At 40.6% G+C, this 14,109-nt stretch overlaps 1 protein-coding gene and 1 pseudogene across 1 annotated transcript in view; one reads left to right on the top strand and one right to left on the bottom strand.

The window, feature by feature from the left end:
- Window positions 1-14,109, top strand: part of Casp8 (caspase 8) — a 43,947-nt gene that overhangs the window by 19,704 nt on the left and 10,134 nt on the right. The window contains exons 3-4 of the mRNA XM_027941791.3: window positions 10,138-10,468; window positions 13,383-13,488. Of these exons, the coding sequence (XP_027797592.2) occupies window positions 10,138-10,468; window positions 13,383-13,488 (437 nt within the window). The remainder of the gene's footprint in view (window positions 1-10,137; window positions 10,469-13,382; window positions 13,489-14,109) is intronic.
- On the bottom strand, window positions 6,617-7,643 carry LOC139707707 (SOSS complex subunit C pseudogene; annotated as a pseudogene).

Genomic DNA, 14,109 nt, shown 5'->3' with positions numbered 1-14,109 from the left:
GCTAAGGGTTTATCAATTTTATTTATTTTTTCAAAGAACCAATTTTTCATTTTGTCAATTTTTTCAATTGTTTCTTTTGTTTCAATTTTATTGATTTGAGCTCTGCTTTTAATTATGTTCTGTCTTCTACTACTTTTAGTGTTGATTTGATGTTTTTCTAGGACTTTCAAGTATAATGTTAGGCCATTTATTTGTTGACTTTTTATTCTTTTAATATATGAGCTCAATGCAATGAACTTTCCTCTTAGCACTGCCTTCATGATGTCCCAGAGATTTTTATATATTGTATTGGTGTTCTCATTTACCTGTATGTATTTTTTTTTATTTCATCCCTGATTTCTTCTGCTATCCATTCATTATTTAATAGCATGCTATTTAGTCTCCAGGTGTTGGAGTAGCTTCTATTTTTTTATTTCTAGTTTCATTCCATTATGATCTGATAGATTGCAGGATAGTATTTCTATTTTTTTGTATTTGCTGAGGACTGCTTTGTGGCATAACCTATGGTCTATTTTAGAGAAGGATCTATGCCCTGCTGAGAAGAAAGTGTATTTGCTCACTAATGAATGAAATACTCTATATATGTCCATTAAGTCTATATCATTTATTGTATTATTTAGTTCTATAGTTTCTTTTTTAGTTTTTGTTTGGAAGATCTATCCAGTGGTGAAAGAGGTGTGTTAAAATTGCCCAGTATTATTGTGTTGTGGTTTATTTGATTCTTGAAATTGAGAAGGGTTTGTTTGATGTATGTAGTTGCTCCTTTGTTTGGGGCATAAATATTTATGATTGTTATATCTAGTTGATGTATGATTCCTTTAAGCAGTGAAATGTCCTTCTTTATTTCTTCTGATTAACTTTGGTTTGAAGTCCACTTTATCTGATATGAGGATGAAAACCCCTGCTTGTTTATGCCATCTGTGTGAATGTTTTTTTCCCAACCTTTCACCTTCAGTCTGAATGTCTTTTCCTAGGAGGTGAGTCTCTTGAAGACAGCATATTGTTGGATCTTTGTAAATATCCAATCTGTCAGTCTATGTGTTTTGATTTGTGAGTTTAGGCCATTAACATTCAGGGTTATTATTGAGATATGATTTGTATTCCTGGTCATTTTGGTTTATTTTTGGTTTTTAGCTCAACTGAGTTTCTCCTTTGATTGACCTTTCCTTTAGTGTAGTTCCTCTCTTTGCTTTTCATTTTTTTTTTCACCTCAAGGAATATTTTGCCGAGAATGTTCTATAGTCCAGACTTTCTAGTTGTGAATTCTTTTAAATTTTGTTTATCATGGGAGGTTTTTATTTCATCTTCAAACCTGAAGCTTAATTTTCCTCGATATAAAATTCTCAGTTGGCATTCATTTTCTTTCAGAGCTTGATATATGTTATTTCAGGACTTCCTGTCATTGAGGGTTGGGGTTCTGAAATCTGAATTGGTTTCCCCCATGTGTAGTTCAATTTTTTTCTCTCATAGCCTTTAAAATTCTATTCTTATTCTGTACATTAGTCATTCTCATTATAGTGTGACTTGGTGTGGGTTTGCAGTGATTTTGTACATTTGGGGTCCTGTAAGCCTATTGTAGTTGATTTTCCATTTCATTCTTTAGGTTTGGGAAATTTTCTAATATTATGGCATTGAAAAGATAGTGCATTCCTTTGTTTGTATCTCCATACCTTCATCTATTCTGATAAATCTTAAATTGAGTCTTTGCATGTTATCCCATAATTCTTGGAAGTGATGTTCATGGGTTTCTTACCATTTACTTTCTGTGGTTGACTTTATTTTCAAGAGTATATATATTTTGACTTCATTGCCTGAGGTTCTGTCTTCTAAGTCTGTTGGTGATACTTTCCATTGAATTTTTAATTTGATTTATTGTTTCCTTCATTTCAAGGATATCTGCTTGATTCCTTTTTATGATCTCTGCCTCTTTATTGAAGTTATCTTTCACTTCCTGTATTTTCTCTCCAATACCATTCTTTATTTCAAAGATGAATGTGACTATGTATTTTCTAAACTCCTTCTCTGACATTTCTTCTACTGTGTTGTCTATGGATTCTGTTGTTGGAACATCTTGGGTTGTTTGAGGTGCTTTGTTCCCTCGTTTTTTCATGTTGTTTGTATCTTCCCATCTAGTGGTCTGGATCAGAGGCAGTACAGTTTCTATCCTGTAGTCTTATAGTGTCCTTGAAGGCTTCAAGTATCTCACCTTTAAGAGAGAGACCAATATGTACAGCTCCCAATGTAAACTATATACAACCTTAAACCAAATATCTCCTATTAAGGTTTCTAGAGTTTTGTTGCAGTAAACAGAAATGATGTGCTCTATTACTGTCTACAATATAAATAGTAAGTTTGTAAAAGGCCTTTCCATTTCAAATGATGGAAAACAAGGGAACAATGTGATATTTATGGAAAGGAGAGAAGAGAGGAAAAATTTATAGTAAGAGTGAGGGAGGAATTAATAGAGGCTGGCAGTTAGTATGAGAGAAGTGAGAAAGAGAATCCAGGGAGACAAGTGAGAGAAAAAAATATAAACAGATTTTTAAAAAGTGAAAATATAAGAATCCATAACAAAACTGTAATATACTGTTCAGACATTCAATTCCTCAATAAATTGATGTGTGAAAAATATTTGGATTTAAGGATGGTTGTATTAGAGTTCTCTAGAGGAACAGAATCAACAGAAAGTATATTTATAAACAGAGGATTTATCAGGTTGGCTTATGAGACCAGTAGTGAGATAGTCCACAATGACCATCTGCAGGCTGGAGAGCTGGAAGAACTAGTAGCTATGCAGTCCAAGAGGCTGAAGCCCCAGAAGAAGAGGGATCAACTGTGCTACCCTAGTATGAGGCCAAAGGCTTCTGGAGATTTGCTGGCAGAGTCCACTTTGGAAGAGTGAAGAAGCAAGACTGATATCCTCAGACGATTGCAGCAACAATCAAGAACCCATCTAAGAAGAATGAGCTTGCATCTGCTGCTGCTTTCTTGTTCTTCCAACTTTTATTTCATCCAAGCCATCATCCTATTAGACTATGCTGACCATACTTAGGGAGGGTCTCCATTTCAGCTGGCTATCTCACTTTCCAATCATTCCTAGACACACCCTCATTGACATACCCATAAGCCTCTTATCACCAGTATCTCTTAATCCAATCAAGTCGACAATTCAAATTAACCATTACAATGGTAGAAGTGTGCAGGGGGGATTAAAAATAAAAAAATAGAAATTTAAAAATAAAGATTAAAAAAAGGAAAGTCTCAATGGAAAATTGAACAATTGCTTCTGTTGGCTTTCAAAAATTTTCTCAGCTTCCGTTCTCCACTGATAGATAGGGTTGTCTGAAGTTTGATGTTAGCTCCAATCCAGTGGGTGCTGGACCAGTTGGTGGATGAGCTGATAGCAAGATGCCCTCACACCCTCTTCCAGTTTTCCCACCCATTGTAGCCAGCCTCGTGTGTCCCCATGCACTTCAGGACTCATTGAGCTGCAGAGAGCTCGGTTTTCTCCAATTTCTCCAACCTGTGTGGCCACACACCCCCCCTCCAAAAAAAAACTGCCCCTAGTCTCCAGCTTTCCACAGATTTGTCAGACCCAGACTGGCCCAAATAAACCCAGCTGCAATCTGATGGACCTGGGTTTCAGCATCCCAAGGCTCTGCCTTGCTGCAGTACCAAAATCTCAATGCTCTTTCAGCTTGCAGAGACACCACCAGGGATGTGCTCACACAGAGGAGCAACCCTGCAAAGAGGCAGCTAGATAGCGGCCACTAGCACACCCAGCAGAAAGACCTCAAGTGCAATTAGACCTTCAGATACTCCAACAATATATCTCCAGGCACTGGGTGGTGTCCCCAGAGTGATGCAGCTGCACCCCAAGATGACAGTGGAGGCAGTGGTAAATGTGCAGGCCCTGGCCAATGTCCCAAGATGGCAGTGGACGCGTGAGACCAAACCTGCGGGTACCATGACAACAGACTTCCAGGCAGCAGTAGGCAGTGGGCAGCAGGCCACTGGTGATCTGTGGGCCATCTGCAGGCTAATGGCAGATGATAGGTGGGTAGATGTTGGGTGGCGGGTGATGGGCAGGCAAGAGGCAAATAGGGAAATGGTGGATGGTCAGTGAGCAATCTGTGTTCAAAAGATGAACAATGTGCTGGCAGATGGTGAGCAATTGCCTCAGATGCAGGGGAGGTAAACAGCAGGGGTGGGCAGCCATGGCCGCTTCGCAAAGAAATGGTATTTCCTCTGCTTGAATCCTGAGTCCCAGCGACAAGGAGTGCAGCCTCCCTCTAGTCTGCCATCTTGGATCCCCCCTCAGTACTGCAGCTCTTAACCCCTATGTTCATGAGGGGTTTGGGCTGCATTAAAAATCTCAACTACATGAATGGGATAGGAATTACATAAACTATATAATTCTATCAGATAATGGAGTTATAGTTTCTTAAGTGAAGAAAAATAGTGTAGGGAGGCAGAAGAAAATTTGAAATACTTCAAAAGTGAACAGAGGAGAAGCAGGAGATAGGTAGCAGATGATGGCAATAAAGAGGGAGTAAAAAATAACTTAAAGTAATCAAATAATTAAAGAGAGGAAGAGGTGACAGGAAAATTTGGTCATTAGTTGGGGAAGAGAGTGAAGAAGGGATAGTAAGAGGAACAAAAACCTAGGCATGAACAAATGAATGAATGTAAGATCAGAACCTCTCAAACCCACGTATAATTTTATCCCACCAAAGTCAAACCCAGCTAAATAATAAACAGATTAAGAAGAAAGCAATTAAAATGAAAGTAAAATTATGTGAATATAATTTTAAACCCATCCGGGCAGTGAGAAAACACACACACACGCACACACAACACACACAATCACATGGAATGGATAAAAAAAATAAGATGAAATAAAAAAATTAAAATTTAAATCTAAAATAGTAAAATAATGGGATAGGGAAAAAAAGATAAAAATTCTTAGTGAGAAATAAAGGGCTTGTTTCTGCTGAGGTGATCAAAACTGTTGGCAAAGATGGATTTTCATTGCTTCAGTTGTTGTTCCATGCTTTGTATTTATTTCTGGGCTCTGTAATCCTTGTGTAAAGAGCTGGGTGTGGCTGTTTCTCACCAAGCTGCCAGCCTACGTAGCCAGGAGCCAAAGCTGGGTGTAGTAGCTCTCAGCTTCCCATCTCATAGTGTTGGATGGAGTAGATGGGGGTGCTGACTAGCCGTGTACTCCCTTGGGGGTGCGGAGTTCTAAATTGGAAGTTCTAGTACTTGGGATTTAGTCTTGGCTGACCTTTGAAACTCTGTTGGTGGGTATTTGAACTTTGATCTACACTCCCTGTTGCTGGGGAAATGCCAATCCCTGCTAGATGTCTGGGTTTCAGGGGCTTCCTATAAATTCCACTTTTAGGTTGCATAGTCCAAACCTCCAGAGTTCTCACATTCACTGTGATGGATGTGAATTACGTAGGATCAGACCTGGAGCAGATGCTCCTGTATGACCAGTTATTGGCATCTTCTTTTTTTTTAAAGAGAGAGAGAGAGAGAGAGAGAGAATTTTTTAATATTTATTTTTTAGTTTTCAGCGGACACAACATCTTTGTTTGTATGTGGTGCTGAGTATTGAACCTGGGCCGCACGCATGCCAGGCGAGCACGCTACCGCTTGAGCCACATCCCCAGCCCATATTGGCATCTTCTTAAAAGCTCATACAGGATGTCAGCTATGAAGAACTCTATCTTCAGTATTCTGAAGCTAGCATAACTCTCTCTTCACCTGTTTAGTTCCATTTTTCCAGGCATACCCTGGACCCCACAATAGATGACTACTGGGCCAGGCTGGCAACTTCTGCTATGAACTATTGATCTCCTGCCTCTGCTCACTGCCATGTGGCCACTTATATATGGTTCCTGTCAGGCTATCCACCCATGGTCTGAGTGATGTGGGTTGCTTTTCACTCAACAACTTCCCCTTCCTCTTTGGGCTCATTAAGACCAACCTCTCTCTCTTTTTTCAGTTTCCCGCCAAGCTGATTTTTCACAGTGCTTTCCTCTCTCTCTCTGCCTCTGCTCCCCTTTAACAGCTGTAGCTGCTGGCATTGCTGCCACCAACATCACCGACACCTCCATAACATACTTTCTTATATTATGTTTGAAGTATCTGACTTTCTGTGTCTCTATCATATCTTTTACTGTCCAGTGTTGAATTTCAGGGAATTCCCTTAGTTACCCACCTCACTGAGAAACAGTCTTCTCACCTTTTAAATCTTTTATTTCAACTTGCATAATTAAAATTTTTTAATTAGATAAAAAAGTGAACAATAAAACCATGCCGACTTACCATGTATGTTGTTAACACTAAATAAGAGCATGTGCAAATTTTAAAACCACCACATTCCTTATAACTGTTTTGAATAGCATTGTCACATCATTTATAATGTCATATATTTATAAAAGATGTTTAAGACTGGTTGCTAACTTAGTTTTATCTTGGATTTTCTTTTAAGATAATATGAGAATAGCTGTGAATTTACAAAGATGATTTCTGTATGATACATTGAATCTAAACTTGAAAGATATATAGATAGATAGATAGATAGATAGATCTATATCTATATCTATATCTATATCTATCAATCCTATGGACTACAAATATAAATGTAAGTTATTTAATCCTTTTGTTTCACATTTTTAAAAAGCACCCTCATTTCTTTAAAGTTAAATACAACAAATGGGTTTTGCAAGTTGACTGTAGACATACCATATTCTGTTGTTAAGGGCTGATTTTATGGGACTATCCAATTCAGAGTCTGATTTAGAGCTAAAAATCAAACATCATTACAAAAAAGTTATCATCCCAGGCAGCATAATGAATTTTTCAGATAATATAGTTTCTAAAGCTCTCACCATCCTAGTTCTCCTTCTTTTTGTTTTCACTTATATATTTCTTTCTTTTAAGGAAGCAAAAAATATGAAAGTTCACCAAAATTCTGAATGTCACAGTGTGTATAGCACTGAATGAGAGTAGCTTTGGCATTTGGTGTTACAAGGTCATCTTCACCGCAGATCTTTTCTTCATTCTGGGTCACAGTGAGGTGGAATGGGAAGAATAAGATTCCCAAATGCAGAGTGTTGAGTTGTGAAGTACCAGATGAATGTGCAGGTGTATGCTGCAAAGCTGCCTTCTGTTGGGCTGTGACAAGATGCTGCTCTGTGTGATCCTGGAAGTCCTTATTAAGAGCGGTCCTGAGAGTGCGGTGCTAGCTTCAGGACTATTTGCTAAAGACTGGTTCTGCATAAGTGATTCTCGTATCTCTTTGTCCAGTTCTGCCAAGATTACAACTCTGTTTTGAAAAACTTTTCTAGAAGAATTTGCTGACATTTTCCTGTTTTTTGTTTCAATTATATTCAGAGGCAACTGATTAGCACTTTATAATCACTAGGGATGTGAGAGTGTTGGGAGGACTTGCTGTTGGTCTCAGCTGTCAAGGTGGAACAGATCACCTAGAGACAGGCAAAAACTCCACAATGTGCCACTTTTAAAATCTTGAGCTCAGGAACTGCTGGGAAGTGCACCCTTCTTCTAATCTACCATTTTTCTGAATTAAAAAAAAAAAAGTTCATTAAAAAAAATTAAACTGGGCTCAGTTATGCCAGTAATCCCAGAAACTCAGGAGGCTGAGGTAGGAAGAAAACAAATCTGAGGCTAGCCTTAGCCACTTAGTGAGGCCCTAAACAACTTAGTGAGACCCTGTCTCAAAATAAATAAAAAGGACTGGGGATGTGGCTTAGTGGTAAAGTGCCCCTGGGTTTAATCCTCAGTACAAAAACATAAAGTAAAAAACCAAAACATTAAAACATGTTCTAATGTGCAAATCAAAAGTATTTTTACTTTAGCATCAGATGTAGAAAATACCTGGTCACTGCCTTTGAGTGACAGGGTCAGAGTTGGTGCAGTCATCCATGAATGTTCAAGAATTTAAGGAACTTACAGACTCAGGAACCCATCCATCTTGTTTCAGGGGAGGGAACAGGTCCAAGGTCAAGGTTGTTTGAGGAGGGCCCAAACCAGCATCTGTGGAGTCATAGAAATGGTGGAGGCTGCCCTTTTCATTGATATTTTTTCTTGATTAGACTTCTTAGATTTTTATCAACTTTTAGCTGTGTTATTTCTTTTCTATTTCACATATTTCTGCTCCTACTCTTATTTTTTTCCTTCCTACTATCTAATTGGAAAATAATTTGATTGTTAATCTAGCTTCTTTCTTAAAATACTTTAACTTATAAGTGTTCATCTGAGTACTATTTTGTCTGATCTTTTAAGCTTTTTTTTTTTTTTTTTTGTGGTGCTGGGGATGGAACTCAGGGCCTTGTGTATGCAAGGAAAGCACTCTACCATTTGAGCTATATCCCCAGCCCTATTTTAAGCTTTTATTATCACTTAGTTCAAAGCACTTTTTATTTACTTTTCTTATAATTACTTTTCTTCTTTGATCTGTGAGATATTTATAAGGGAAATAATGTGACCGCATTATTTATTTCTAATTAAATAACATATCAATGTTTAAAAAAGAAAGAAAGAAAGAAATGATGGTGCTGGGCTCTCAATGGTAGCTATCCAGAATCCTCTCTTACAGGCGGGGCAGGTTTGAGTAAGACTTCAACAAAGAACCCCTCAACTAGGGGGAGTATGAAAACCACCACTTCCAAATGAATTTCACATTTTTCAACTGATGAAATGAGAAAAGTAGGAGGGTGAGAGAAGTGCTGGAAGTCCCATGCCCTTGGCCTCAGGGCCTCAGGGCCAGGGGCTCTCAGTGTCTTGCTCTGCATTCATTAGTTGCTGGCCATTGTTCTAAATGCGTTACAAGTGTTATCTCATAGATTCTCCACACCTCTAAGATATGGATGGACTTCTGATCCCCATTTTACAGAGGAGGAAGAGAGCTGCCCAAGGCCGTATGGCCAGTGTCACAACCAGGTTTTGATGTTTAGTGGAGCCCCTGTCTCTAAGCACTGCCACTGCCCATCTTCCCTGATGATGCACCACATGGCATTTATAGTGACACTATAGCTTGCAACAGGGAACTGTGTCTGAGTCTTCAGATTCCTCTGAAGAATCCAGTACACTCTCCAGGGACTCCTTTCACTGTGGACACAGGCTGGTTAGCGCAGTAACCGTGGGGAAGAAACTAGACAAGATGGTCAAGCCTTGGCCTCAAGGGAGGAGAAATCCCAGGTTCTGGCCTGCTGGCTTGAAGATTATCTAGGGTTTTCTGAAACACTATCCTCTCCATCTTAAACATGTAGGCCTATGAAAACATTCCCTAATCTTAGAGACTGTTTGGACTGAGAGGGCTGTCAGGGTTGACCTGGTTCAGTTTCCAGTCTTTGAGTTCTGATAGCTGTAGGTGCTGGTCCTCAGGGCATTTGTGGACACTGTGTCTCCTCCTACCACTGTCCCATGATTAAAGCCATCACTCCTTTCTGCCACTACTTAAATGCCTCCTCCTGGTAGGTCTCCTGCCTCCTACTCTTCCAATTTATCCACTTCATTGTCATTGTGAATCCCAAATCAGATGACATCATTCTCTTTTTTATAATATGTTCTTAGTTCCCTGTCTCCTCCAGGACAAAGCCTAATCCCTCTGCCCCACAGTATGAGGCCTTTCATGGCATGGTTCCTGGCTACATCTTCATTTCTTTGTAACATCACTCCCCAACCCACATCCTTAGTGGTTACTTTATTGAGCTCTTTGTGCCTGCCTGAACTAACTTGAAAATTCTTGCCTCCATCTTATGCATAAAATGTTTCCTGTGACAACTGTCCTTTACTGCATCCTCCCCAAAGTCCTTTCCCTATAGAGAGCCCTTCTCCCAGTGCTCCTTCCTCTGTATTCCCACTGCGCCTTGTCACAACTCTCTGACCATTGCCTTCTTTGTCTACTTCCCTAATTAGTAAGCTACTTGCAAAAAGGAACTTGTTTTTCCTTCTTCTTTCCTGTATCTACAGACAGATGGGCAGAGAGTAGATATAATAGCATTTGATGAAGGAAGAAACCAGGGGATGGTATTTTTTTTTTTTGGGGGGGGAGGGATGGTACATTTCCTACTCACCTGAGCATTATATCATCTTTTGACCTAGGTTACTTCTCCTACCTTTTGACAAGGATGGATTTCAACAAATGTCTTTACGATATTGGGGAACAACTGGGCAGCGATGAGTTGTCCTCCCTCAAGTTCTTATGTCTGGAATATATCCCACAAAAGAAGCAGGAGCCCATCAAGGATGCCTTGAAGCTATTCCAGACACTTCAGGAAAAGGGAATGTTGGAGGAAAACAATCTGTCCTTCTTGAAGGAGTTGCTTTTCCGAATTAATAGACTGGACCTGCTGACCACTATCCTGAATACCAGCAAGGAGGATATGGTGTGGGAACTTCAGATTCCTGGCAAGGCCCAGATTTCTGCCTATAGGTACGTAGAAACTTCACAGTGTGGGGACCTGGAGGTACAGGTTGAATGGACACATCTTTCTGGGCATGACTGATTGGGGATTGGCTATGTTCCATGAGTTGGGAGGCTCTGGAAAAAAGATGTCTCACCAGAGCCTGATTAAGAAATTTAGGGGGCCAGGCCCGATGGTGCACACCTGTAATTCCAGCAGCTTGGGAGCCTGAGGCAGGAGGATCACAAGTTCAAAGCCAGCCTCAGCAACAGTGAGGCGCTAAGCAACTCAGTGAGACCCTGTCTCTAAATAAAATACAAAATAGGGCTGGGGATATGGATCAGTGGTTAAGTGATCCTGAGTTGAATCCCTGGTACCCCCCCCCCCCCCCGAAAAAAAGAAATTCAGAGAAAAAATTACCACAGTCATAAAATATTTACTTTCCAAAGTGAAACTTCCTGCAGGTATGCTGACGTTAAAATAGTTTTTTGAAATGTTCTAATTCCTTCTCTCTCATCTTGGCGTCCCTCCTCTGCTGATGTTCACGCCATGTACTTAACTTGCCTACTTTGCCACTGAGCAAGGCATCATGGTTTCCTGGCCTGGAAGCCCCTCCCACCTGCTGGAAATTTTCAGTGGGTTTAAGGATTATATCCCATAATTAAAGACTCAAAATGACACTATTCCCTAGTGAGGTGTTTGCTGCCAGGCCTGACCCACAGAGACTGCTCAGGTCCAGTTAGCACAGCAGCACCCGATTGCTGGCTGTTCAAGAGAACAGCGATGACAAAGGCCCTGAAACTCACCTTCTCTCAACCTGGGGAGACAGGGCAATGGTGAGCCACATATAGTTGCAACTTCATGACTTTAAAAATAGAAACACGTTATGCTCTTTCAATATTCATTTAATTTTTCTTTTTCTTTCTTTCTTTTTTTTTTTTTTTGGTGGTGGTACTAGGAATTGAACCCAGAAGTGCTCTACCACTGAGCTACATCCCCAGCCCTTTTAAAGTTTCTTTATTTTGAGATAGGGTCTTGCTAAATTGTCCAGGTTGGCATTGAACTTGCAATCCTCCTGGCCTCAAGTGGTTGAGATTACAGGTATGTGCCACCATGCCCATCTGTCAACATCTTGTTTTCAGACACTCTTTAATTTCTAATTCTCCTTTTAGCAATTTTTTATGTGTGCATTAGCTCTGGCCCATTCACTGTCTCTGCTTGTCAGTAACTGGCAAGTTGCATAGAAAGGCCTCACATCCAGGGCTGATGGCTACTACCCTCTGATAGCCCAGCCTATCAATGCCTTGGTTCTATTCTCAGACACCTGAGGTTCTGGCATGTTCCTTGTCATATGTCTTCCTACTTGAGGCTTGACTATTTTGATTTTAAATGGCAAAATAAATATCTGGATGTGTTAGTTTCTGAGGGCTGCTGTAACAAAAGTATCACAAATTAGATGGATAAAAACAGTAGAGGCAGTTTATTCTCTTACAGTCCTGGGGGCTCAAGTGCAGAAAAGAAGGTGCCAGAAGAGTTGGTTCCTTCCGGAGGCCCTGATGGAGAATCTGCCCTGCCTCTCCCCTAGCTTCTGCTGTTGCAGGCAATCCTTGGTGTTCCTTGTCTTGCAGATGCATCCTTCCAGTCTCTGCCTATGTCCTCATCTCCATGTCTGTCTGTCTGATTTTTCCTTTTCTTGTAAGGACACTGGTCATTGGATTAGGGCCCATTCTAATTCACTATGATCTCAGTGCAATGAGATTTTTTATCTGCAAAGACCCTTTGTCCAAATAAAGGATTATTTATTTCTTGAGAAGATTGATGTATCAGATTTATTGATCAGATTTCTTGAGAAGATGTATGTATCAGATGATAACACTGAGTAACTTCCCATCATTAAGTGAGGTGACTGTACGTCATGTAAATTTATTCACATAATCTTTGGTATTTGCCTATGGTGTGAATATATAATTATCTCCAGTCTACAGATGAGGAAAAAATGTCTAACATGTTGAAAGTCACACAGCTCCCAGATGGTGGGGCCAAAGTTCTAACACAGGTCGTGTGGGTCTCTTGTGCTCAAATGCTGCCTTTACCACCCTCAGGGATTATGAAAATAATAAGGGCATGGACCAGGCTATAAGGGGACTTGAACACTTTCATAAAGGGACTATACGAGTAATCCTTCTGAAGTGAACGCAGTGAGGCATAGTGGAGCACATGCAGCCCTGAGAACAGGCAGGCAATCAATGGCCATTAGTGGGTGACGGGGAGGGGGCAGGCTGGAAAGGGAGGAGGGCGTGGGGGCAGTGAGGAGCATAGCAGATGATGTGTTTGCCAGAACTAAAAGTTTGGCTCTCTTTTTTTTTTTTTTTTTTGTACCAGGGATTAAACCCAGGGATACTTAGCCACCAAGCCACATCTATTGCCCTTTTAAAATATTTTATTTAAGACAGAGTTTTGAGTTGCTTAGGGCCTCACTGCTGAGGTTGCCTCTGAACTCCTGAGCTGCTGGGATTACAGGCGTGTGCCACTGCACCTGGCTGGCTCTTCTCCTGAAGGAAAGACTGAGAGGACATTGCCCAGTTTAATGAAGGAAGTGGTAATCCGACATGCAGAGTAGAAAGTACCATTTTCAAAAGTCAATGCTTTTTTGTATTGCAACGAGATCTTGTTCTTAGAGTGAAAGACAAAAAAGTGAAAAACAAGATGCATTTAACTGGAATGAACCAAAGGACAAAGTTGATGGAACTTTTAATTGTTCAGGGCAGGCACAAGTCAGTAGACTTGTGTGTCTACCTGCCTTTCTCTCAGGACTCAGTTCCTAAATCATGTCTCAGATTTTTTTGGAGGGAGGCCATTGAGTCAAGTCCCTTGTGACTCCACATAGCAAATTTGAAAGGATCTAAGGAAACATTTCTTAAGTGTCTCCATTTCCCACCGCAGGGTCATGCTTTTTCAGATTTCAGAAGATGTAAACAAACTGGAATTGAAGTCTTTTAAGTTTCTTTTGAGCAAGGATATCTCCAAGTGTAAGCTGGATGACGACATGGTAAGACCTGGTACTGTCTGGAGATGCAGTCCTGAGAATTGGTCAGCCACTGGGGACTTCTGAGGCTAAAGAGAGGGGCTCTTCTGATGAAAGCAACCTGAATTCTAGTTCCTAACCAGAGAGAGGAAAGCCGTCAGCAGGCGTGCTGTAGATCCCATGCCTTTGCACTGTGAGTGCTGCTCACATTAATCTTCAGGAGCAAGCAGACTCGGGAGCCAGGGGAGTAGTGCGGCTATGCATCAGGACCCTGTGTGGGACCAGGCAGAGGCAGGAAGGAAGTGGTGGTCTGAGACATTTTCTCCACTTCTTCATTCCTGGGTGGTATCTCTGGGTATGTTGTGTGTGGTGTATGTATCTCTGTTATATGTATTGCATGTCTCTTATATGTATGATATGTATATCCATGTGTGGTGTGTGTCTCTGTGTAGTGTCTGTGTGTATGTCTCTGTTTTTCCTGTGTCTCTGTTTGTGTGTGTGTGTCCCCGTCTGTGGTATGTTTCTGTGTGTCTGTGTGTGTGGTATTGTGTGGGTGTGGGTATGCATATGGTATTTGTGTGTGTATGTTGTGTGTGTGTGTGTGTATTCAGGTTTGGAGGTAGATTATACTACATCGGGGTATAA

The sequence above is a fragment of the Marmota flaviventris genome, chromosome 11 (genome assembly GCF_047511675.1).
Source record: "Marmota flaviventris isolate mMarFla1 chromosome 11, mMarFla1.hap1, whole genome shotgun sequence".
Taxonomy (NCBI): domain Eukaryota; kingdom Metazoa; phylum Chordata; class Mammalia; order Rodentia; family Sciuridae; genus Marmota; species Marmota flaviventris.
Note: the sequence above shows the minus strand (reverse complement) of the source record. Positions and strands in the feature narration are given on the sequence as shown.